Source organism: Nerophis ophidion, linkage group LG04 (assembly GCF_033978795.1).
Source record: "Nerophis ophidion isolate RoL-2023_Sa linkage group LG04, RoL_Noph_v1.0, whole genome shotgun sequence".
Taxonomy (NCBI): domain Eukaryota; kingdom Metazoa; phylum Chordata; class Actinopteri; order Syngnathiformes; family Syngnathidae; genus Nerophis; species Nerophis ophidion.
In genome coordinates this window covers 19739865-19766926 of record NC_084614.1, presented here as the reverse complement: position 1 = coordinate 19766926, position 27062 = coordinate 19739865, and the positions used below count along the sequence as shown (strand labels likewise).

Here is a 27062-nt window from a genome sequence, read left to right as displayed (position 1 = left end):
ATGGTGTTAGATTTTATCAAATAAATTTCCCCCAAAAATGCGACTTATACTCCAGTGCGACGTATATATGTTTTACGTATACTTCGGAGCGACTTATAATCGGAAAAATACGGTATGACAAATAGCGACCAGAATCGTAACAATCCTTGTATACAGACTGGTATATAAGGAACTGGTACCAAAAAAATACAGGTCCATGGTATGTCATTTATCCCCAAAGTGCTGTATCTAAGAGAGCCACAAGCAGTATTAGCAGACTACGTGGTATTTATACTGCTGATCAACATACATTATTATGCTCTAATAGTTATGAGAATACATGGTATGCTGTTTGCTTCTATTAATTACAAAATAAGGATAAATAGAGTCAAGGGTATTTTGTGGTATCATGTGTGTATTGACTGGGTTTTCTGATAGGAATTACAAGGGTATATTTTTTTTTTAAGTAATTTGCATACTATGCTGTAGGGCTGGGCGATATATTGATATACTCGATATATTGCCGGTTTGTCTGTGCAACATAGAAAATTACTATATCGTGATATTCGAGAATAAATTCTCAGTTGCTTTTAGCTGCGAGCATTACACTACAGGCGTTTCCCACTCTTGTCTGTCCTTCTGACAGAGACATAAAAACAAGCGCACCTTCTTACATACGTCACGTGTGCAATGTCACATGCTCCTGTGGAGCAGACAGGTAGCGACATGGTAACATTAGCTGTGATGCTAACGGTGAGGTGTGGGTGGTAGTACGAGAGAGAGAAGGTGCAAATCTGGTGACAAATGGAGGAAGAATTAATTCCCAAGAAAAACAGCACGGGATCCATCGTCCAGCGGTGGGTCGGCTTTAAGCCGGATAATGTTCAACATTTATGCGGCAAAAGCGTTGCTACAAAAAGTAGCAGCACTGCTAATGTAGCATCATTTGAAAAGTCACCCGCTAGAGAATGAGGAGTGCTTAAAACTCCGCATGTCAACATCTCTGGCCAATGCCACACCAACAAAATGCCCAAGCAATTATTTCCAGATCAACACTGTATGAAAAAAAAAAGGCAACAACAGAAGGAGATAACGTCCGCAGGAACCTACCACATAGCGAAGGACATACACTATTTGATTTCCTATTATGCAGCTCATTTTTATTTGACAATCATTGAAATATCTTGTGTGACCTCATGCACAAAAGTGCACTTTATTTGTTTTTAACTATTGTAGTGGCGTTCTGTACAAAAAGTGCACTTTAATTTAGTGTTGTTTTAAAATGTCATCTAGGTGACATCATGCACAAAAATGCACTTTTTGCTTGTTTCAAAATGTCTCTGACAATTTTGCACTTTCTGTTTTGAAATGACATGAATTTTTGTGCCACTGCTTAATAACTGTTTAATAAATACAGTTTTGGTCAATTGACTTAGTTGTGATTTCCCTCTCTGCATCCATCCATCCATTTTCTACCGCTTATTCCCTTTTGGGGTCGCGGGGGGCGCTGGCGCCTAACTCAGCTACAATCGGGCGGAAGGCGGGGTACACCCTGGACAAGTCGCCACCTCATCGCAGGGCCAACACTGCATGAAAGTTTAAAATGAACATAAATTAATGCAGTATGAGCAAGAATGTTTTAATGTAGACACATAGAATCATCATACTGCTGTGATTATATGCATCAAGTGTTCATTCACGGCTAAGGAAAAATATCGGGACGGGGACGGCGTGGCGAAGTTGGTAGAGTGGCTGTGCCAGCAATCTGAGGGTTACTGGTTCAATCCCCACCTTCTACAACAATATGTTGTGTTTGTAGCATATTCAACTGAATATGGGTTGAAAATGATTTGCAAATCATTGTATTCCTTTTATATTTACATCTATCACAATTTCCCAACTCATATGGAAACGGGGTTTGTACCATCCTAGTCAAGTCCGTTGTGTCCTTGGGCAAGACACTTCACCCTTGCTCCTGATGGGTCCTGGTGAGCGCCTCGCATGGCAGCCTCCACCGTCAGTGTGTGAATGTGTGTGTGAATGGGTGAATGTGGAAATACTGTCAAAGCGCTTTGGGCTCCTTAAAAAGGGGTAAAAAAGCGCTATACAAGTACAACCCATTTACCATTTATATATCGTGTATCTTGACATGGCCTAAAAATATAGATATTTTTAAAAAAAAGGCCATATCGCCGAGCCCTACTATGCTGGATTAATCATGACAATGATTGTTTAATCCACGTGACCGTATGTCGTTTGCTGTTGTATAAATACATCTGGATGAGCTGGGTTTGTGTGCGTGAAATGCTGTTAGGAACTCAGGTTAGCGGAGGACAGTAAAATGCATTAAGATTACATCATAGCTATTAGGTTTTTTTTCCACAAACATCCTCCCTGGATCTCACACAGGCTGAAAACAAGAGTGTATGAACAATAAAACCATGTCTTTAAGCACCTGGTTTCTGGATGACTGAGTTGCAGGCGTTGGCAATCTCCTCCCGCTTTGCCTCGTCGGGATACTGGTTCTCCACGAAGAAACTGTAAGAACATCAAATTCAGGCTACTAGTGAGTGTTTGACACAGACGCCCATCCTTGGGTTCAAACTAGCTCAATGGACCCGGCACTGCAGCGGCGTTATGTAATGTGGTGGCATTGATGGTGAGCGGGGAGTGCGAGTGCCCCGTGTGGTCTTATTATTGTGAGTGCCCCTAGTACTTACTGCACGCTTCTAATGCACAAATCAATTGCACACAGTGGGTGGGTGGGACCGAGGCTACTTTGTCAGCATCCTTCTGAGCGGCCCAGAGAGAAGTCGAGTGCGATTCAGAGAAGCAGAGGTAATAAAAAAAAATGCTTCATAAAGAGGCAAAAGCAGCTGTACGACACTAAAGCAGGAGTGTCCAAAGGGCCCGCAGCTAATTTCTTAACGACCTGTGGCACATTCTAAAAATACTATAAAAAAATTAAAAGAAAAAAAGAAAAAAGTGTAATAAAAAAGTAAACAGGTGAAATGTAATGAGAAACATTGCAATGATGACTCTCATAACACAAAACTGCAGGCTTTTTTAGGGTCCGCCCTGCAATGGCAAAGGACATCCATGTCCTTTGCCATGCAAGGACCCTATTGAATCTGTAACGTTTCTTATTATTATTCTTTCTTTCTTTCTTTCTTTATTCCGCACCGTCGCGCCCCAACATCACCCCCTTAACATGCTTCAAAACTCACCAAAGTTGACACACACGTCGGTCTACCGTGACACCACAACGTATTAAGCAACCAAACCCCAAAAATCAAAAATGCGCTCTAGCGCCCCCTAGGAAAAAAAAAAAACAGACTGCTTGTAACTTCCGTTAGGAATGTCGTAGAGACATGAAACAAAAACCTCTGTGTAGGTCTGACTTAGACCTAAATTCCATAATTGTATCTTCTGGGGCCAAAATCAACAAAAAATTTTCAAAAACCCATTCAAAGCCAAATTTTCACAAAAAATGCAATTTTTGCCTCTTTGAGCTGTAATTTGCCCCCCTTAAAATGCTTCAAAACTCACCAAACTTGGCACACACATCAGGACTGGCAGAAATTGCGATCTAATGAAAAAAAAAAAAAAAAATACTCATAATTGCGCTCTAGCGCAATTTTTGAATAAAACACAGAAAAAACTGCTTCCAGGAAGAAAACATAGACAAAACTGCTTGTAACTTCCGGTAGGAATGTCGGAAAGACATGAAACAAAAACTTCTATGTAGGTCTTACTTAGACCTACATTTTAATAATTGACAGCTAGCAGAAAAAATCAACAGGAAGTTGGCAATTACCCCTTCAAAATAAAAGTTTTCGTGAAAACCCGTAACCTTTTTCAAATCGAAACTCCTCCCAGTGCGTTTGTCGTTTCGGCTTCAAACTCGCACAGGAGAGAGATTGAACCCTTTTAAAAAAAGTGGTCGGACAAAATTGTGATAAGTTTTAAGGGTTTGATTTTACGCGCCTTCAAAGATCCCCTGCGCAAATTTTCCTAAAAAAGATAATTTTTACCTCTTTGAGCTGTAATTTGACCCCCTTAAAATGCTTCAAAACTCACCAAACTTGGCACACACATCAGGACTGGCAACAATTGCGAGCTGATAAAAAAACCAAACCCCAAAACTCAAAATTGTGCTCTAGCGCCCCCTAGGAATACAACACAGACAAACTACTCCTAGGAAGAAAACAAAGACAAAACTGCGTGTAACTTCCGGTAGGAATGTCGTAGAGACATGAAACAAAAACCACTATGTAGGTCTGACTTAGACCTACATTTGAATAATTAACATACTTTGGCAAAAATCAACAGGGAGCTTGATATTTTCACTTCAATACAACAACTGCATTACTTTCACAATGCATTAAATAGTGTCACCAAGGCTTCTCCTGCCGTGGGGCTCGGGGACAGCAACCCAAGGCGCGCTCGCACCTTCTTACCCTAATTTGACCCCCTTAACTTGCTTCAAAACTCACCAAAATTGACACACACGTCGGTATGGAGCGGCAGACCAACTTATTAAGCAACCAAACCCCAAAAATTAAAATTGCAAGCTAGCGCCCCCTAGGAAGAGACAAAAAACAGACTGCTTGTAACTTCCGTTAGGAATGTCGTAGAGACATGAAACAAAAACCTCTGTGTAGGTCTGACTTAGACCTACATTTCCAATAAACACTTCTGTACCTAAAATCAACAGGAAGTTGGCAAAAACCCCTTCAAAACAAAATTTTCGCAAAATATGCCTTTTTTGCCTCTTTGAACTGAAATTTGACCCCCTTAAAATGCTTCAAAGTGCAAGTTAGAGCTATACAATGCCAAGCGAAAGCCATTTATCAACAACATCCAGAAACGCAAATCTATAATTTGACCCCCTTAACATGCTTCAAAACTCACCAAATTTTACACACACATCAGGACTGGTGAAAATTGCCATCCAATAAAAAACCAAACCCCAAAAATGAAAATTGTGCTCTAGCTCCCCCTAGGAAAAAAACCTGACAAAACTGCTTGTAACTTCTGTTAGAAATGTCGTAGAGACATGAAATAAAAACCTCTATGTTGGTTTGACTAAGATCGGGACTCGGGACACGGCGGCGGCGGCCAACGGCGGACCCGACCAACGCTGCTTGCAGCTTTAATTTTTCTTTAAAACTGGCATTGCTTAAAAATTATTAAGGAATCAAAATCAATGCTGTGAATCAAATATTTTTGGGGGAAAATATTGCATATTTTGTGTGTTTGCCGTATAATAAAGTTGTTTTTTTGACAAAAAGGGCCTATAACCATAAAATAACATGAAAGATAATACAAACTAATAATCGACGATCTGGAGATTTAAGTGTTGAAAGTAAAAAAATAAAAATCTTTTTTAACACTTTTATGAGTGTTTTAACACCTTTTTGTATCCCCAATCATTTTAATTGGGATTTTTTTCTAATTTATCATTGCACAAAAAATAAAAATTTAATAAATTCATTATTGACATATTTACGGCTTCCGATTACTTCCCATCAAATAATTTACTGACACCATTTTGGGGGAAAATATTGCATTTTTTTGTGTTTTTGACATAAATAACAAGGTTTTCTTAAAACATTAAAAATACAACTTTATATCGGCAAACAGACCTGAAGTTGACCTAGAAATTTAAGCGTTGCATGAAAAGAAATAATAATAATAATAACCCCTGTTTTTGACATTTTTATGACTGAAACCATTTTGGGTCCCCGGGACCAAACTTGAGAGGAGTCCAAAAGCAGGGATGCCCAAAAAGGGGCCCGGAGGCCAAGTTTGGCCTGTTGTGTTATTTTGTGGGACCTGCCAAAGAGTGGCGCCCAAATGTAATACATTTTCATACTGACATCTTTCTTGTTGCACAATCATCGATGGAGTGTCCGCAAGGCTACGCAGTAAAAAAGTCAATAGATTTTACAGTAAAAAGCTGACAGCTCAGTCACCGGAAATTTACCATTAAATCATCAGTGATACTATTTTTTCATTTACAGTAGTGCACGTAAAAACAGAGAACATAGATTTTACGTAAAAAAAAAATAGCAGCTCACATAACAGTAGTACTATTTTTCAATTCATAGTACACTCTGGAAAAAATGGCCATAGATTTTACAGTAAAAAAAACTGATAGCTCATTTACCAGAGTTTTTACAGAAAAAACAATAGAGGTACAGTTTTTCAATTTACAGTAGTTTGGTGTACAAATCCACCGTTAATTTTATTTAAAAATTTTGGTGCCTGAGTTGCCTTTTTTTTTTTTTTTTTTTTTAATGGTAAAATATATAGATTTTGTTTTTTTACACACTAACAAGTTGCGTTTGAATTTGCGAACCCTGCTCTACAGTAATGTTATGACTTTTTGACGCGCAATAGAAAAGGATAATCTTGGTCGCCATGCTTCGCCCACGTCCTAAAATGAAAATCTAAACGCTTCAAAATGTGGCATCCTTCATGTCGAATCTGTCTGGTTAACGTTTGAAAGCAATACAATGAAATATCTAGAAGGAAATACTTACAGAACAAAACCTGGAAATAGCGAAAATCTGCAGAAAATGACCTTTTTGAATATTTTGAGGTTAAAAATGTATAAAACTGAAAACCAGTGATGTTGGCACGTTGTGTAATTCGGAAATAAAAACAGAATACATCCATCCATCCATTTTCTATCGCTTATTCCCTTTTTTTGGGGTCGCGGGGGACGCTGTAAATCCTTTTCAACTTATATTCAATTGATTAGACTGCAAAGACAAGATATTTTATGTTCGAACTGAGAAACTAATTTTTTTGCAAATAATCATTAACTTAAAATTTAATGGCAGCAACACATTGCAAAAAAGTTGGTACAGGGGCATTTTTACCACTGTGTTAAATGGCCTTTCCTAACACAATTTCCCAACTCATATGGAAACGGGGTTTGTATATCAAAATGCCCCGCATGCTTTCATTTTTCAGTGTGCGGCCCTCAGTGGAACAAGTTTGGACACCCCTGCACTAAAGGACACATAGAAGGGGTCATTAAGAAATACAAGAGCTGCGTACCTCTCCATGATGGACTGACACTCCTTCCTCCAGGTGAACCTGCTTCCTCGACGCAGCCTCAACGGCGCACTGACTATGCCTGCCCTGTCTCCGACCATGATGCCTGTCCGCCAGTCCGGTTCCTCCTTCACCATTGATCGCATCGACAAAGTAGCGCCTGATGGAAACCAAAACATGCTCAGATCTGTGACACAATTGCGTCTTCACAAGTCCAAGAAATAAATGGACATGCAGGCGTCTCCTGGGGTGATCCAGTACCAGGGTCTGAGGAGGTCCAGGGTTACCTGGCTGGACTGCGGCAGTGTACCATGGCAGCAAATGCATCAGCAGCTCTCTCTGCCTGCTCCACACGGGGTTGGAGTTGGGGTTGAGGTTGGTGTTTGGGTTGGGGAGGCTGCCGCTCGCCCCCGCCACCAGCCCGTCTCTGTCCCCTCCCCTGGCCCTGGGCGTGGGACTCACGCTGTGCTGGTTTTCGCTCCACCTGGGCCCTTCAGTCGGGACAGAACCAAGGGGTCAGGCGGGCCGCGGGGTTAGGATTGCAGACAAATGAAAGAGATTTGCTGTCGTGCGCGTGAGCCAATGAGAATTCACTGCTTCTTTTTGCTGCGTCAGCCAAATGAATCTGCGCCGTGGCCGCGTTGGATCGCGACCACTGCAGAGTTGTTATTGTTAGTATCAGCCCGTTTGTGGGAGGGGAAAACCAGCACCGGAGTACCTCCAATATCACAGCAAAGCTTGTGGGGGGGTAAAGCAAAAGAAGATGGGAGGAAGAAGCAATGTGTGTAAGGGGAACTTTTGAGCACAACTTAATCCACATGCAGGGTGTCAAGAAAGGATTGCAAGCTTAAATTTACAGTAAAAACTGAATAATTCTAATTTTTGGCGGTGATTACCTGGGTTATTTCTCTCCAGCAGGTACCAGCGGTAGAAAGCTCTGCGTTTGGAGTCGCTCATCTCCAGGCCTTGCTGCAGCAGCCATTGGGAGATGTAACTCTGGCTGATTCCTGAAGACAGAAGGAAATAATTGATTGTAATTAGCACTGGAACTTAGCGAATTAAGTGTAAGTTGTACCGGTAGTTATTTTTGTAGGAACTATTTTCTGTTTATCCCAGTTAACAAATCTGTCCTTTTTCACCATTTATCCTCCTAAAGAACAGGCGAGGATTGCTGACTTAGAAGTGGCTTTGCACTGGGGGACGGGGGGGTGACGTTATCCACGAGCTTGAACGCTACATTGTAGGAGGACGCGTCCGTTCACTTGTCGCTGTCAAATTTGCAGACACAGCTGGTGTCATCAATATATAACATATACAGTATAACGATATAACAATAGTATTAAAAACTCTCATCAGCCAAGTTTATAAAAATAATTCCGTAAATCGTGCAACCCTTTTTTTGGGGTGTGGTGTGGTATTTACTAAAACTATGTGTGCAATTGTAAAGTGGTGCAGACTGCAATATTTAAATGAGGATTTTGCGTATACTATCCAGAAGTGGTTCTTAACCTTGTTAGAGGTACCGAACCCCACCAGTTTCATCAGCACATTCACCCGAACCCTTCTTTAGTGAAAAATAAAATGTTTTTTTTTTCAAATTCAAGACAAAGTTCTATGTTTTTGGTAACACTTTAGTATGGGGAACATATTCTAAGTAACAAAGACTTAATTTGAAAGGGTTAAGGTGAGGGCCAGGGTTAGAGGGTTGGGGTTATAATAAGGCCATGCCGAATAAGGCATTAATAAGTACTTAATAATGACTAGTTAAGAGCCAATATGGTACTGATTTGCATGTTAATAAGCAACTAATTAATGGTGAATATGTTCCCCATACTTAAGTGTTACCATGTTTTTTACTGGTGCACAAAATGAACCGTGCATGAACATCACCTTGTTCAAAGAACAAAACCAACACCAGTGCATAAACTCACAACAAATTACAAACCTGCAAATCTGTGTGACTTCTGCGGTTGCCGTATCCGTAATACGCCGATAGGGAGAAGTTAATATTTACACGATGAGTCGGGTGCGTTTTGACCTCCGCCGAACCCGAGGCTGACTCACCAAACCCCTAGGGCAGGGGTCGGGAACCTTTTTGGCTGACAGAGCCATGAAAGCCAAATATTTTAAAATGTATTTCCATGAGAGCCATATAATATTTTGGTAACACTTTTTTATGGAGAACACAGTCACCATTAATTAATTGCTTATTAACATGTAAATTAGTAATGTATTGGCTCTTAATTAGTTATTATTAAGTGCTTATTGATGGCCTTAAGCAGTAAGTCATTAACTAAGAGTCTTCCCTCGATAACCACAGAATTATTGCTTATTAGTAACCCTAACCCATATATGTTCCCCTAATTTTCAAAAATGTCCTAATTAATTCTTTGTTACTTAGAATATGTTCCCCATACTAAAGTGTTACCAATATTTTTTAACACTGAATACAACAAATTGTGTGCATTTTTCAGTAAGACTCACATTTTTAGAGTATAATAATTTTGTTATTATTTTTAATGACATTGTTATTCTGAAGCTAACCAATAATAAATAAAATTATTCTTACCATTAATGCGACTTTTTGGATTAAAACGCATCCATCCATCCATCCATTTTCTACCGCTTATTCCCTTTCGGGGTCGCGGGGGGCGCTGGCGCCTATCTCAGCTACAATCACACACGCATGAGAATGTTTTTAATTTTGAATGTTTTTTTTAACACTGTGATTACAAGCGGAATTATTCGTTATTTACGTGTTAAACAACGTCAGCTAGGATTTATCTGAGAGCCAGATGCAGTCATCAAAAGAGCCACATCCGGCTCTAGAGCCGTAGGTTCCCTACCCCTGCCCTAGGGTTAAGAACCACTGCTATACAGGGTATCACCAGAGACACTCGATCATTTACTGCACATTCATGGTGTCATGCTATATTACCTGTGATGTTTTGTTATGTTTTCAAACATGCAAGACACATTTACCTCTTTTTATGGGCATTTTCCAAGCAGTGCATCTACAACGACACCATATTTTTTATTGTATTTTTTTTAACCGCTGACGGTGCATTGAAGAGAGACTGCACTTACTCCGCAAAAATGCATATTTCAAGAACTTTTTTTCATATATTTAAAAGATTTATTCAATGTGAAAAAAACTAAAGTCATTAAAAAATACTAAAGGACACCAAAACGCACCAATTGAATTTGTTTTAATCAGACTTTGAAGTCCTCTAGCAGCTATAAGATTATAAAATGACGTTGCTGAATAGACCATTTGTCAATTTTTTTTTTTAAAGATATCTGACCATCCATGGATTCTTATCGGTCTATTGTCTGTCTGTACAGCACGAGCACTGATCCTGCAGCCATGCGTGGAACTGTCAGTTTGCACAGTTACTTAATAAAACACAAAACTGTGCTCGCAAAACGCTGATAAGTGTTGATAAATCACGTTGCGTGTGATAGATAATCATATTTGCATTTCCTTCTCCCCGTATTGTGGTCTTTTTAATGGTCAGTATATATTTTTCATATCAATGAAGACAGACGCAAAATGAATTGCACGCCATATTCTTCTCACTTAAGAGACGCAATTCACTTTACACATGTTTAGTAGATCAGCTTTGCGTGTGCTATCAGCTTTGCAAATGTTTTAGTACATGCAAACCTTTAGTAAATCAGTATCTATGTGTCCAACTCCAACCTGGAGAAAAGGATTGCACTGTACAATTGACACATGTACAATGTGGGGGTCCCACATGAAGATTGGGCTCCTGCTGGTAGCTCTTACCCACAATAAGGTGGCAATCTCTCAGCGGAAAAACAATAAAATAAAGGTAAAATAAATAATGCAATAAATAAATAAATATTTTATCAAGCATTAAACCATTTTTCTTAACTTGATGGCCTAATTCTTAACCTTTAGATAACTTGTACCATACAACTTTACGTAAAACAGTCAATATTTATCAAATTAAAAAGGTACAGTAGTCTTATGAATAATACAAAAGTATTCTTCTCCAGGTCAGTTGCATCATGCCTCAAATTTTCCATATTCTACACTTATTTACACAGAGAAACTTAACAACACTGCCTACACTCTCGACTAATGTTGTCCTGTTACCAATGTTTTGTTACTGGTACCAAAATGTATTTCGATATTTTTAGGTACTTTTGGATGATTTTCTAAATAAAAGGGACCACAACAAATGGCATTATTGGCTTTATTTTTTACAATAAATCTAAGAGTACATTACACATATGTTTCCTATTGCAATGTTGTCCTTAAATAAAATAGTGAATATACTAGACAACTTGTGTTTCATTAGTAAGTAAGAAAAGAATGGTTCGTAATTAAGCTGCTGACGTATGCAATAACATATTGGGTCATATTCCATTGTATTATTTTGTCAAAATTATGTACTATTGGCCATACAAAGTCTTGAAAAAAATCTCAAATATAATAAAAATATTCCTCAATGCTTTATTTTGAAAAAAATAAAATAAAATAAAAACAAAAACTAAATAACTAAATCGCCTGTTAGGAGTCCTGCAGCTGGTTGCACACCGAAACGTGCAAAAGTAAGGAGAGAAAGTTGAAGAGAAAGATATTTTAAGTTAAAGAATGCATTTCATGTTCAAGTGTGTTTACGTACCTGTAACCTGTCCAACGATTGCCTGAGAGATTCTGCGGTTGTTGAGGAAGGTTTTGATCTCCTCTTTCACCAGGTTGCTATCCCTCCTGTGACGGTTGGGAGAGAAACTTTAACACTACCACACTCAACTTATTCTGTCTTCTTTTCCGCAGCCATCCCAATACACCTGACCTGAATTAACCACACTTGTGGAGGTGCGGGCTGCAGCTCCGGGGAGCTCAGCTGCCATTACCTGATGTTATAATAGTCTTTGTCTGTTTTTTTATTCCCTCCCACTCATCCTCGCTCACTGCTAATTCCTCCCTGACCTTACTCACCTCATGTATTCCTCCACCTTCTCCTCCAGGTCCCACTCATCCTCCCCGACCATGTCGTAGCTGAACGAGCGCTGCACGGCTACAGCGGGGGGGTATAGCGGCGGAGGAGAGGCCTCGAAGCTGTTGCTGGGGGACAGGGCGGGGCCGTCTAGCCCGGAGGTCTGCGTGGTGGCCGACGCCAGGGAAAGCGATGAGGTGGACGACGAAGAAGACGAGGTGGGAGCTGGAGCGGCCAGGGCGGGTGTGGTGGCGGCCGTGGCGTTGTTGTTGTCGGAAGGATTGTTGTTGTCGGAAGGAGCACGGTGGGAGTCACAGTGAGGTGTGCGGTGGTCTGGGTCCAGCCTCTCCAGAGATTCCAAAGCGTGAACGATCTGAGGTTTGGTCATACCGGAGAGGCGCAGGCGCTGGAGGAGGTCAATCTGCTCGATGGTGTAGCGCGGCTCCACCTGGCAACACTCCATCCTGGCATCTGCACATATTGTTTATAGGATTTCTTTAAGTCTTTAAACCAAGTCACACCACTTTTTTCTACCTCCACTTGCCAATTTATTTTTGAACATGTGACTTGTACTTGAAGGTAATTTGGCATGTTATACTAGGAGAGTGTCTAGACTAGAGATAGGTATCGAATTCGATACTTTTGTAGGCATCGACCGAATTCCACCGGTACTACCGGTAATTAATTCACGTAAAATCAAACGTTGCCATAATTTTTGATACCTTTGTTGCACCTTTCTTCAACATCAGTCGACGGGTGGTGGCGATGCCCATCTCTGCCCTTCGCAAGGGACCCTTTTCGAAACACGATCTTTCGAAATGATCGCTGCATAATACACTGTACTTTGTGTGTGTGGACCAATCCAACCATGTTCGCTTGACCGCTCTGTTCCATAGTAAAGCTTCACCGTCATCTTTCGGGAATGTAAACAATTAAACACCGGCTGTGTTTGTGTTGCTAAAGGCGGCCGCAATACACCGCTTCCCACCTACAGCTTTCTTCTTTGACGTCTCCATTATTCATTGAACAAATTGCAAAAGATTCAGCAACACAGATGTCCAGAATACTGTGGAATTATGCGCTGAAAAGAGACGACTTAAAGCTGTGAACAGTGCTGGAACAAAATGTCCTCTACAATGCATGACGTCACGCGCACGCGTCATCAAACCGCGACATTTTAGCATGATACTTCCGCTCGAAATTTATAATTGCAATTTAGTAAACTAAACCGGTCGTATTGGCATGTGTTGCAATGTTAAGATTTCATCATTGATGTATAAACTAACAGACTGCGTGGTCAGTAGTAGTGGGTTTCAGTAGGCCTTTAAGTACCTAGGAATCTTGTTCTCGAGTGAGGGAAAAGTGGATGGTGAGATCGACATGGGGATGGTGCTGCTTCTTCAGCAATGCGGTTACTGTATCGATCCGTTGTGGTGAAGAAGGAGCTGAGCTGGAAGGCAAAGCTCTCAATTTACCGGTCGATCTACATTCCCATCCTCACCTATGGTCATTAGCTTTGGGTTATGACCGAAAGGACAAGATCATTGGTACAAGCGGCCGAAATGAGTTTCTTCCGCTAAGTGGCGTGCGTCTCCCTTAGAGATAGGGTGAGAAGCTCTGCCATCCAGAGGGAGCTCAAAGTAAAGCCACTGCTTCTCCACAACGAGAGGAGCCAGATGAGGTGGTTCGGGCATCTGGTCAGGATGCCACCCGAACGCCTCCCGTGGGAGGTGTTTAGGGCACGTCCGACCGGCAGGAGGCCACAGGGAAGACCCAGGACACGTTGGGAAGACTGTCTCCCGGCTGGCCTGCGAACGGGAGTAGCTGGACCAAGTGGCAGGGGAGAGGGAAGTCTGGGCTTCTCTCTTTAGGCTGCTGCCCCCGCGACCCGACCTCAATAAGCGGAAGAAAATGGATGGATAAAGGCACAAAGTGTAACCACATTAAAGTGGAAAAGTATGCCTAATTATAGATGCAGCTTGCACTGCATCACATGGAGTCCTGTTTTATTGTTTTGCACATCTTGAAAACTTAAAAGGTAACCAAGATAGTGGGAAAATCTCTCAAAACACTACGTTAAAAGGATTATTATTACCGATTTTCCTTGAATTGCCGCCGGGCATATAGTATGCGCCTGCCTTCAATTACTGCCGGGTCAAACTCGCTTCGCAAAATAATTAGCGCATGCTTAGTATTACCGCTGGGTCAAACATGTGACGTCACGGGTGACACTTCCCCTGTCAATATTTTCAAAATGAAGGACGCTGATTTCAATACCGGTATTTTGATATCGCATAAAGGGAAGAAGATTAAGAGCTATTCAGTAGGATTTAAGGTCCAAGCTATTGAATAACGGTATGCTAAAAAGAACAGTAAGCAGCTATGTTTTATCAATGTACCGGTACCTGTGGAAAGGACGGTCCGACAGACAGGCAGGGCACGCTGGCGGCGAGGAGACGGCGAGCGAGTGGAGAGGAGGAGCGGAGGAGCGGAAGAACGACCTGGACTGAGGTTTTATTGAAAACTAAACAAAGTCAAACTGCTCAAGCCATGTCCTTCCTTGGTGGTCCTGGGAACCCGCAAGACGACGGCTTGAGACCGTAGCTGCGTGTGTCCGATATGGGTCATTAAATGACTCCCGCCTCCTGGTTGTAGAGGGCGCTAGTGATCCTTCTTGCGACTACTCGGCTGCAGAAGAAGTGAAATGAGTGACGTGATATGTGCTGGAGGAGGTAATAAAGGAATATTATTATCGTGACAGAGAGACTCTTATAACTGAAGAAAGATAAGGAAGACTTTTATAAACAAGTTATCGATGCTTTTGATCAGAAGGAGCTGGCATGGACTATATTTATAAGTAAAGGAAAGACCATAATAACTAGGGCTTTGAATCTTTGGGTGTCCCACGATTCGATTTAATATCGATTCTTGGGGTCACGATTCGATAATATATCGATTTTTTCGATTCGATTCGATTCTCGATTCAAAAACGATATTTTTCGGATTCAAAACGATTCTGTATTCATTCAATATATAGGATTTCAGCAGGATCTACCCCAGTCTGCTGACATGCCAGCAGAGTAGTAGATTAAAAAAAAAAAAAAAAGCCTTTATAATTGTAAAGGACAATGTTTTATCAACTGATTGCGATAATGTAAATTTGTTTTAACTATTAAACGAACCAAAAATATGACTTTTTTTATCTTTGTGAAAACATTGGACACAGTGTGTTGTCAAGCTTATGAGATGCGATGCAAGTGTAAGCCACTGTGACACTATTGTTCTTTTTTATTATTTTTATAAATGTCTAATGATGTCAGTGAGGGATTTTTAATCACTGCTATGCTGAAATTATAACTAATATTGACACTGTTGTTGATAATATTCATTTTTGTTTCATTACTTTTGGTTTGTTCTGTGTCGTGTTTGTGTCTCCTCTCAATTGCTCTGTTTTCTGGTTTTGGAATTGGATTGCATTGATTGTATTGCTGTGTAGTAGTTTGTTGGATTGATTAAAAAAAACAAAACAAAGAGAATCAATTCTGAATTGCACAAAGTAAACGATTCGATTTGTATTCGAATCAATTTTTTCCCACATCCCTAATAATAACGTTTTTTTTTTTTTTTTTAATGAAATGTGCTTTTCATGATGGTATCCTTACATCACACTCAATTTTTTACTGCATGCCTTTGGTAAGTGCCGGAGTGAGAAGAGGTTTTAAAATAATTAGCGCACCGGCGGCAATTCAAGGAAATACGGTGTTATACTGAAAGAAAAAACAAAAACAAATGAAAGTCTGCATTTTTAAACACTTCCTTTGACAGCGTGTTGAGCTCAAAACAATAAGACCAGCCTATTACATAACAGCAAAAAAACTTAACCAAAAGTTAATATTTCATCACTTGTAATTCATTAAATTCCGCATGTTAGTAGATAGTCACAGATAGAGATTAAGTGAGTTAGTTCGGGTACAATTGGGTTGGCATTGAACCAGCAACCCTCCCCCAGCCCGCTAGCTTACCTGAAGGAGGGGGCGACAGGGAGAGGCGCCCCGGGAGTGGCTCCGTGCTTCGGGTCGCTACGGGGACACACCACTGTCGCATGGCTCAGCGGCTGGACGGCCCGGTTCGGAAGTCTAACGGAGACAGGCGCAGTGCGTTTGCGGTGGTTAAGCGGCTGTTAGCATGCTGGCAGACTGACAGCTGAAGATGACTCGCCGGAGGGCTACTCGGGCTAAGCTAACCCCGCTAACTCCGGCCGGTTCCCTAGAGCCTGCTCCGTCAACCATTAAGGCAGACATTGTAGTTAAGATACAACCCGGAACTCGCTTCGCTTGGCTTCAGAATAAAAGCCGTTATTAGGGTCTGCCAAAGGACCCTATTGAAACTGTAAGGTTTTATTCTTTCTTTCTTTCTTTACAATTATCATTCCGCACCGTCGCGCTGTAATTTGACCCCCTTAACATGCTTCAAAACTCACCAAATTTTACACACACATTGGTATGGTGCGACAGCCCAACTTATTAAGCAACTACACCCCAAAAATCAAAATTGTGCGCTAGCGCCCCGTAGGAAAAAAAAAAAAAAAAACAGACTGCTTGTAACTTCTGTTAGCAATGTCGTAGAGACATGAAACAAAAACCTCTATGTAGGTCTTACCTAGACCTACATTTCCTAACTGTACATCCTCGGGCTAAAATCAACAGGAAGTCGGCAAAAACCCCTTCAAAACAGAATGTTTGCAAAAAAATGCTATTTTTGCCTTTTTGAGCTGTAATTTGACCCCCTTAAAATGCTTCTAAACTCACCAAACTTGGCACACACATCAGGACTGGCAAAAATTGCAATCTAATGAAAAAACAAACCCCAAAACTTTTCCTAGCGCAATTTTTGAATAAAAAACTGCTCCTAGGAAGAAAACACAGACAAAACTGCTTGTAACTACCGGTAGGAATGCCAAAAAGACATGAAACAAAAACCTCTATGTAGGTCTCACTTAGACCTACATCCTTCAGCAAAAATCACCAGGAAGTTAAAAATTACCCCTGCAAAAATTGTGATCTAATGAAAAAAAATTTTCCCAGCGCAATTTTTGAATAAAAAAACTGCTCCTAGGAAGAAAACACAGACAAAACTGCTTTCAAATGTGCTTTATAAATAAAGTTGATTTGATTTGATTTAAACCATCCACAAAATCTTGTCTTAAATCTCGTCTTGCGATATGCAAATTGCTTGTGCACAATGAAAATGACGTATGATTTGTAAAGTGCGCGAGATTGGTGAAATGCTTACAACAACACACTGTGTCCAATGTTTTCACAAAGATAAAATAAGTCATATTTTTGGTTCGTTTAATAGTTAAAACAAATTTACATTAGCAATCAGTTGCTAAAACATTGTCCTAAACTTTGCAAAAAGCTTTTTTTTTTTTTAAATCTACTACTCTGCTAGCAGAGTAGTAGATTTAAAAAAAAAAAGCTTTTATAATTATAAAGGACAGTGTTTTATCAACTGATTGCTATAATGTAAATTTGTTTTAACTATTAAACGAACCAAGCATGACTTATTTTATCTTTGTGAAAACATTGGACACAGTGTGTTGTCAAGCTTATTAGATGTGATGCAAGTGTAAGCCACTGTGACACTATTGTTCTTTACTTTAATAAATGTCTAATGATAATGTAAATGAGGGATTTTTAATCATTGCTACGCTGAAATTATAACTAATAGTGATACTGTTGTTGATACTATTCGTTTTTGTTTCATTACTTTTGGTTTGTTCTGTGTCGTGGTTGTGTTTTCTCTCAATCGCTCGATTTTTTGCAGTTCTGAGTGTTACTGGGTCAGGTTTGGTTTTGGAATTGGATTGCATTGTTATGGTATTGCTGTGTAGTGGTTTGTTGGTTTGATGTTTTTTGCTGTGTGGGTGGGGTAGATCCTGCTGAAATCCTATGTATTGAATGAATACAGAATCGTTTTGAATCGAAAAAGTATCGTTTTTGAATCGAGAATCGCGTTGAATCGAAAAAATCGATATATTAACAAATCGCGACCCCAAGAATAGATATTGAATCGAAACGTGGGACACCCAAAGATTCGATTGTTTCCACTTACAAATTCAAACCTAGTTGTATTTTGAAAGACACCGGAAACCACCGTGTTATGGTTGACGCCGCGTCGACCGTCTAGTCTTGGCTAACTTACCCAAAACTTGCACATCCATCCATTTTCTACCGCTTATTCCCTTTCGGGGTCGCTGGCGCCTATCTCAGCTACAATCGGGCGGAAGGCAGGGTACACCCTGGACAATTGTGTGTTAAAAGAAAGTATAATCCACAACTACTGGTAAATATAAGCATTAAAAAATGTATATCCATGTCGTGGCTGAAAATGGTGGTTGTTACCGGCGAGTTAGGGGACCGGCTAAATTAGGCTAGCTCATCGCTAACTAGCACCGGGATGGTCCCGCGGCAGAAGCCGTCTCTTACCTCCCTCCTTTATTTTTGGTTCGTTTAATAGTTAAAACAAATTTACATTATTGCAATAAGTTGATAAAACATTGTCCTTTATAATTATAAAAGCTTTTTTTTTTAAATCTACTACTCTGCTAGCCTGTCAGCAGACCAGTCTGCTGAAAGGCTAGCAGAGTAGTAGATTTAGAAAAAAAAAAAAAAGCTTTTTGCAAAGTTTAGGACAAAGTTTTATCAACTGATTGCAATAAACATTGTCCTTTATAATTATAAAAGCTTTTTTTTAAAAAAAAATCTACTACTCTGCTAGCCTGTCAGCAGACCAGTAGTAGATTTAAAAAAAAAAAAGCTATTTGCAAAGTTTAGGACAAAGTTTTATCAACTCATTGCAATAATGTAAATTTGTTTTAACTATTAAATGAACCAAATATGACTTATTTTATCTTTGTGAAAACATTGGACACAGTGTGTTGTTGTCAAGCTTATGAGATGCGATGCAAGCCACTGTGACACTAATGTTCTTTATTTTTATTTTTATAAATGTCTAATGATAATGTCAATGAGGGATTTTTAATCACTGCTATGCTGAAATTATAATTAATATTGATACTGTTGTTGATAATAATCATTTATGTTTCACTACTTTTGGTTTGTTCTGTGTCGTGGTTGTGTTTTCTCTCAATCGCTCTGTTTATTGCAGTTCTGAGTGTTACTGGGTCAGGTTTGGTTTTGGAATTGGATTGCATTGTTATGGTATTGCTGTGTAGTGGTTTGTTGGTTTGATGTTTTTTGCTGTGTGGTTGGGGTAGATCCTGCTGAAATCCTATGTATTGAATGAGCAAACATTGTTTTAGAAAGACAATAATATATATGTATATAAATACAATTTATGATTTCATAATTATACATATAGGTTATATTAAAATGTATATATTACCATTTTATATGGAATTTAAATAAATTGTGTATATATAATATATATATATATATATATATATATATATAAGTGTACAAATGTATATGTTTGATTTAAATGTTAAACTGTGTATATGAGACGTGTGCTACATATATGTTGCTAATATATTGTTAAAAAAAAAAGTATTATAAGTGAAGCATGTTTTAGATTTTATATATTTTGAACCTTGTTCTTGTTGTGATAGGGTAGGTTTATATAAGCGTTGCTTCAACCTACACCCTTTCGGCTCAGTCATTGCTCAAATGAGTGTTTTTTTTTGTTTTTTTTTTCTTTTTTCTTTTCTTGTTGTTGTTCTTTGTTTTATGTGAAGATTGCCGAAATAAAACACATTGATTGATTGATTGATTGATTGAATACAGAATCGTTTTGAATCGAAAAAATATCGTTTTTGAATCGAGAATCGCGTTGAATCGGGAAAAATCTATATATTATCGAATCGCGACCCCAAGAATAGATATTGAATCGAAACGTGGGACACCCAAAGATTCGATTGTTTCCACTTATAAATTCAAACTTAGTTGTATTTTGAAAGACACCGGAAACCACCGTGTTATGGTTGACGCCGCGTCGACCGTCTAGTCTTGGCTAACTTACCCAAAACTTGCACAATTGTGTGTTAAAAGAAAGTATAATCCACAACTACAGGTAAATATAAGCATTAAAACATGTATATCCATGTCGTGGCTGAAAATGGTGGTTGTTACCGGCGAGTTAGGGGACCGGCTAAATTAGGCTAGCTCATCGCTAACTAGCACCGGGATGGTCCCGCGGCAGAAGCCGTCTCTTACCTCCCTCTTGGCGGTTGTGGACAGGCAGCTGCAGCCGGCTGGAAGAAGACAGAGGGTGGTGGAAAGTGTCAACAAAGTGCCCGCGACCCAGGATATTCTGTCCTCCCTTTTTTTTTGTTTCTACTGGCGGACAAGTAGCACCCACCGCTGGGTCATATTGTCTTGGAGCTATGCAGCAATACAGTATGCAAATATTTTACTGTACAGTGCAAGCCAGGAGTCTCAATTTATGACCTCCCCTCAACGTCAAGAACGCCTGTATTGTTGCCACTTCCGGTTCTAATGTAAACATCACATTGGAACAAAAAAAAACCTTGCAAAAAAAAACAATGAAAACACCTAAAATAAGTATTTATGCAAACGTATACTGTACTAATATAATAAAGGACCATGCAACTGTAGAGTGCTGTTACTTAGGTGCATGTGTATATCATCTAATTAATTTGAAGAGATCTGCTGTAAACATGCACAATTATAATATGCATCGACGCATTGATTAAAATCATAAATAATTACACACAAAAAAATGAAAAAAAAAAAGTACATACTTTTTGCAATACCAAATTTGTCCACTTGATGGCACTAAACACTGCGTATTTTATACAATTTAATTTCATTTTTATTTATCTCCTTCATTGATGTGCATTTTGATTGACACACAATTATACCTCAATTATACAATTTAAATTCACACAGCAACGCCCGAGAAGGAGCAGGATGAAGAAAAATCTTATAGTTTCCTGCCCCCTTTGACATAATACATGGGTGTCAAACAAATTTGGCCCGCCGTGTAATTTCATCTGGCCCTTGAGGCAGTGTCAAATTAACATTAGAGCTGGCCCGCCGGTATTATACCGCCGCTGTAACACCGCATTCATCGCTAATACTCATACTTCCCAACCCTCCCAATTTTCCCGGGAGACTCCTGTTTTTTCAGTGCCCCTCTCGAAAATCTCCCGGGCAACCATTCTCCCCAATTTCTCCCGATTTCCACCCAGACAACAATATTGGGGGCGTGCCTTAAAGGCACTGCCTTTAGCGTCCTTTACAACCTGTCATCACGTCCACTTTTCCTCCTTACAAACAGCGTGCCGGCAAAGTCACGTAATATATGCGGCTTTTCACACACACAAGTGAATGCAAAGCATACTTGGTCAACAGCCATACAGGTCACACTGAGGGTGGCCGTATAAACAATTTTAACACTGTTACAAATATGCGCCACACTGAACCCACTCCAAACAAGAATGACAAACACATTTCGGAAGAACATCCGCACCGTAACACAACATAAACACAACAGAACAAATACCCAGAATCCCTTGCAGCACTAACTCTTCCGGGACACTACAAAATACACCACCCGCTACCAACAAAACAACAATTTATTTTCAAATGTATTAGCCTGTGTTATAAGTTATGTTGATATTTACCTCAGAAGGCTGCAAATAGAAAAGAGGCATTATTTTTTTAATTTAAATTTTCTTTAATATGCCATTGATATTTTTTTCGTTTGTTTTTTGAAAGTTGATTTTGCACTATTAAGTTATATACGCGTTGCTTGTTCCATATTCAGTGTTAAAGCAAACTGAGCAATAATTAACGTTTTATGCATACACTTTTCTTTTGCTACTTCAAGGCTTGAATGTTTGATTCATTCATTATTATTTTATTTTCAAATTTATTATTAGCCTGTTGTAAAAGTTTATTTTGATCTTTACGTCAGAGGGCTGCAAATAGAAAAGAGGCATTAAATTTTTACTATAATTTTATTTAATATGCCATTGATATTTTTCAATTATTATTGTTATTATTTGAAACTCCATTTTGCATGTCACTATAAAGTTATATAAGGCTTGCTTGTTCAATATTCAATGCAAAACTTGTTTGGGTCCCTATTAAAAGGTTAATTTGTTCAACCTTGGCCCGCGGCTTCGTTCAGTTTAAAATTTTGGCCCAGTCTGTATTTGAGTTTGACACCCCTGACATAATACATAGTCTTGCTTCATGAATATCATTTAAACCAGGGGTGTCCAAACTTTTTCCACTGAGGGCCGCACACTGAAAAATCAAAGAAAGCGGTGGCCATTTTCATAATTTTTATTTTAAAAACCAATACAATATATATATAAAAAACATACATTTAAGCCTCCACTCAGTTATGATCCCGGGGACCCCAAAGGGTTTTGGTAAAAAAAAAAATATATAAAAAATGTGTTGTATTCCATCCATCCATCCATCCATCCATTTCTACCGCTTATTCCCTTTTGAGGTTGCGGGGGGCGACATAGCTCGGTTGGTAGAGTGGCCGTGCCAGCAACTTGAGGGTTGCAGGTTCGATTCCCGCTTCCGCCATCCTAGTCACTGCCGTTGTGTCCTTGGGCAAGGCACTTTTCCCACCTGCTCCCAGTGCCACCCACACTGGTTGAAATGTAATTTAGATATTGGGTTTTACTATGTAAAGCGCTTTGAGTCACTAGAGAAAAGCGCTATATAAATATAATTCACTTCACTTCACTATCTCAGCTACAATCGGCCGGAAGGCGGTGTACACCTTGGACAAGTCTCCACCTCATCGCAGGGCCAACACAGATAGTATTCAGTATTATTATTTTTCTTCTTATTCAAGTTTTAAATCTCTAGATCAACATTAAGAAAAAAAAATGGAAAAAACACAAAATAGGCAATATTTTCACCCAATAACTTTTTTAGGTGAAATATTTGAGATTATTTAATAATTGGCGCCTTAATTTTGGATTTTGATTCATTATTATTTTTTTGAGCAATGACACTTAAAAACAAATCACACTAAAACAATTGGGGATCCAAAAGTGTCCTGCTCTTTAAAGTGTTGAAAAATAAATTATAAATTTTTTTGTTTACTTTTAGCACAATAATCTCAAGATCAACTTCAGATATATCCGCCAATTTTAAGTTGTATTGTTGGTTTTTTTTTTTTTTTTTTGTTTTAGGCCCTTCTTTAAAAAAAAAAACAGCCCAGTTTTTTATATGGTAAAACAGAAAATATGCAACATTTTCCCCCAAAAATATTTCAAAGTGGAATATTTCATGTGACGTAATCGGAGCCTTGAATAGGTCAAAAATTCGTAATGACATTGATTTTGATTCATTAGTATTTTTTGAGCAATGACACTTAAAAACAAATCACACTAAAATAATTGGGGATCCAAAAGTGTCCTGCTCATTAAAGTGTTGAAAAAAAAATTATACATTTTTTTTTACTGTTTACTTTTAGCACAATAATCTCGAGATCAACTTCGAAAATATCCGCCAATTTTAAGTTTTAGTGTTGTTTTTGTTTTGTTTGTTTGTTTTAGTCCCTTCTTTTAAAAAAAAAAACAGCTCAGTTTTTTATATGGCAAAACACAAAATATGCAACATTTTCCCCCAAAAATATTTCAAAGTGGAATATTTAATGTGACGTAATCGGAGCCTTGAATAGGTCAAAAATTCATAATGACATTGATTTCGATTCATTATTATTTTTTAAAGAAAGAAACAGCCTGTATGGCAGCTTTGTGTTCTTGTTACATTTCACCTGTTTGCTCTTTTATACCACTTTTTATGTTTTGAATTTTTTTCAATTGGATTCTTAAAATGTGCCGTGGGGCCGTTAAAAAATGACCCCGCGGGTCGCAAATGGCCCCCAGGCCACACTTTGGACACCCCCTGATTTAAACCAACAAATACATCCAAATGTAATGAAACAATCAAAAACACAAGAAAAACACAACAAGTGTAAAACTTCATAAAGTATAAACCAAACAGAGAAAATAATAATAATAATATACACCTGACGGAATGATACAAAGTAAATACAAAACCAGACCAAAAAAATAAGTAAAATAATGAATAAAAAGTAAAATGTAAACACTTATGGCTGTCCATATGATCTTATTGTTCTATCTTTATATTTTTTTTTAATTGGAATCTATTTTTACACTCTTTTATCTAATTGTAAAGAGAATTCCACAATTTTACCCCCACCACTGATGTACACATTTGTTTTAAAGTTGTCCTTGAATATTGCTGTTTGAAATCACCTTTTAATCTATATACTGTATCAGGGGTCGGGAACCTTTTTGGCAGAGAGAGCCAAGAAGCCAAATATTTTTAAAATGTATTTCCGTAAGAGCCATATAATATATTTTTCAACACTGAACCTCAACGCTTGCTTTTTCAAGTAAGACCAACATTTCTAGAGTATAATAGGTCTCTTATTCTTTGGAAAGTCATTGTTATTCTGAAGCTAACTGTGGAGGGGCGTGGCCTGCGGGCCTGCAGCGAAGCGGGGTGTTGCCAGGGCCAACCTCGAAATCAGCGACAGGTGCGTAGATGGCCCAGCTGGGCCTTGTTTTCTAATCACCTGTCACTCTGTTTATAAGCAGCAGCCAGGAGAGAGCGAGAACGAAGAGCGGAGGCTTCCGGAAGGAGAGACGCGGAACTACCAAACATTTGGAGTGAATTTGGCGGCGGCGAGAGTATCTAAATCTGTTTTGGCGGTTGAGCATAAGCTGTTTTGTGACTGGATCGAGATGGAAGGGGATAGTGACGGGATGTATGAGGATAGTATGGAAATGGATAGGACTAGAGGGGAGAGAGGAAAGAAGGGGAGAGGAGGGAGTGAAGGAAAGGCGAGTACTAAAAGAGTGCATGAAGACGATGAAGAGGTTGATAAGAGGAAAAGGGTTATGATGGATGAATATAAGATAATTTATACATTTAAATCAAACCAAGATATGAATGACATTAGTTTGATGACTCTGGTTAAGGGATTAAAGAAGGACATTGGAGAGGTGGAGATAGCGAAGGTGCTCAGGGACGGACGGCTGTTGATTAAATGCAAAAATGGAGAGCAAAAGAACAAAGCAATGCGATTGCAAAAACTGTGCAACAAAATAATAAAGGAAAAAATCGAAGTGGGAGAACGAAAGGGGGCAAGAGGAGTCGTGACAGGAATCCCAAGAGGAGAAAATTTAGATGATCTGAAAAGAGAAATAAAAGGAGGAACTGTCACAACGATGAAAAGAATGATGGCATTTAGGAACGGTGAAAAGACTGAGAGCGAATCCGTGCTAGTGCAATTTGCAGAGGAGGTCCTACCAGAGAGAATCATGATTGGGTATCTAAGCTTCTATGTTAGAGCTTACGTGCCACCCCCAGTACGTTGTTTCAAGTGCCAACGCTATGGGCACATAGCTAGTGTTTGTCATGCTAAGATGAGATGTGGAAGGTGTGGAGGAGAGCATGAATATGGACAATGTGGAGAAAATGAACAGGTCAAGTGCTGTAATTGTGGCGGGAATCACACAGCAGCGTATGGGGGCTGCATCATAAGAAAACAGGCAACAGAAGTACAGCAAATCAGAGTTGAAAGAAATATTACTTATGCAGAGGCAGTTAAAATAAGAAATCAAGAAAGTGCAGAACAGGACAGAAGTGAAAATAGTTCAAGAAATAAAAAACAAGAGGCAGCAAATACAGGAATTTCCATGGATAAACTAGTTGTATTCCTGGCTTATGTAATAAATTGTACAGAACAGGCTAGAAACAAGACTGAGAAAATCAAAATAATTGTCAAAGCAGCAGCAAAGTTTTTAAATTTAAAAGAACTATCCTGGGAACAGGTGCAAGGTGAGCTACAGAGAGTAGACGAGACCGAGTCCTGTTACCACAATCCAACGCCATGTTAATTGTTCAGTGGAATGCCAGAAGTCTGATAGCAAACGGACAGGAATTAAAGGGATATATTAATAATATGAAAAATAAACCACATATAATATGTATTCAAGAAACATGGCTGAAGCCAAAATTAAACTTTATAATAAAAGGATATATAACGATACGTAAAGATAGGAATGATGGGCAAGGAGGAGGATGTGCCATATTTATTAAGGAAGATATGCATTATTCAATATTAAAAGTAAAACAAAAACTAGAGATAGTAGGAGTAGAAGTATGGAATAATAAAGAAAGATACAAAGTACTAAACTTCTATAATCCATGCAAGAAATTAGAAATTCACCAACTAGAAACAATAATGGAGCACTGGAGTGGCAATATTATTTGGTGTGGTGACTTTAATGCACATAGCACAATGTGGGGTGAAAGGGATGACTGGAATGGGGAAACATTGGAAGCACTTTTGGAGGAAAAAGAACTGGTGTGTGTGAATGATGGGTCGGGAACAAGGTTAGATGTCGTCACGGGTAAAGAAACAGCAATAGATTTAACACTAGTGTCACAAGGGTTAGCAGGAAAGGTGGAGTGGGAAGTAAATAAATACAGCACAATGGGAAGTGATCACTATCCAATCTTCATTCACATAAACATAAATCATAGGACAGAAAGCACTAGGATAGAAGGAAGATGGAAGTATAATCATGGTGACTGGGAGAAATTTAGGGAAATTACCGACATAACTTTAAAGGAAGTAGATATAAATCAAGATATTGAACAATTAAATACAGATATTACAAAGTGCATAATAGAAGCAGCCGAACAGAGCATACCAAGGAATAGTATAGGGAGAAGAAGGAAGATAGTGCCGTGGTGGACACAAGAGTGCACAGATGCAATACAAGAACGGAATAGAGCATTTAGAATATTGAGAAGAACACATAATTTCCAAGACATGATCCAATATAAAAGGCATCAAGCTAGAGTAAGGTATGTTATTAAAAAAACAAGAAAACACCATTGGAGAACTTTTTGTGAAACACTAAATAGAACTACTCCTTTAAGCCAGGTGTGGGGAATGATCAAGAGAATGTCAGGGCTCAGAAAAGAA

The 27062-nt window shown here is 39.0% G+C and overlaps 1 protein-coding gene across 4 annotated transcripts in view; it reads right to left on the bottom strand.

Moving 5' to 3' along the window:
- The window catches only part of zgc:91944 (uncharacterized protein LOC436941 homolog), a 34844-nt gene extending 14344 nt beyond the window's left edge, over nucleotides 1-20500 (bottom strand). Inside the window, exons 1-7 of one of the 4 annotated variants that reach the window (XM_061897376.1) lie at nucleotides 20252-20500; nucleotides 12020-12488; nucleotides 11703-11788; nucleotides 7944-8054; nucleotides 7335-7538; nucleotides 7051-7207; nucleotides 2435-2517 (exon numbers count right to left, since the gene is read on the bottom strand). In XM_061897376.1, coding sequence (XP_061753360.1) covers nucleotides 2435-2517; nucleotides 7051-7207; nucleotides 7335-7538; nucleotides 7944-8054; nucleotides 11703-11788; nucleotides 12020-12480 — 1102 coding nt within the window. In that variant the 5' untranslated portion in view covers nucleotides 12481-12488; nucleotides 20252-20500. Of the gene's footprint in view, nucleotides 1-2434; nucleotides 2518-7050; nucleotides 7208-7334; nucleotides 7539-7943; nucleotides 8055-11702; nucleotides 11789-12019; nucleotides 12489-16039; nucleotides 16351-20251 lie in introns of those variants that run through there. The other 3 variants (XM_061897375.1, XM_061897374.1, XM_061897377.1) reach the window with 3 other exon arrangements.
- Nucleotides 20501-27062: the final 6562 nt, after the last annotated feature.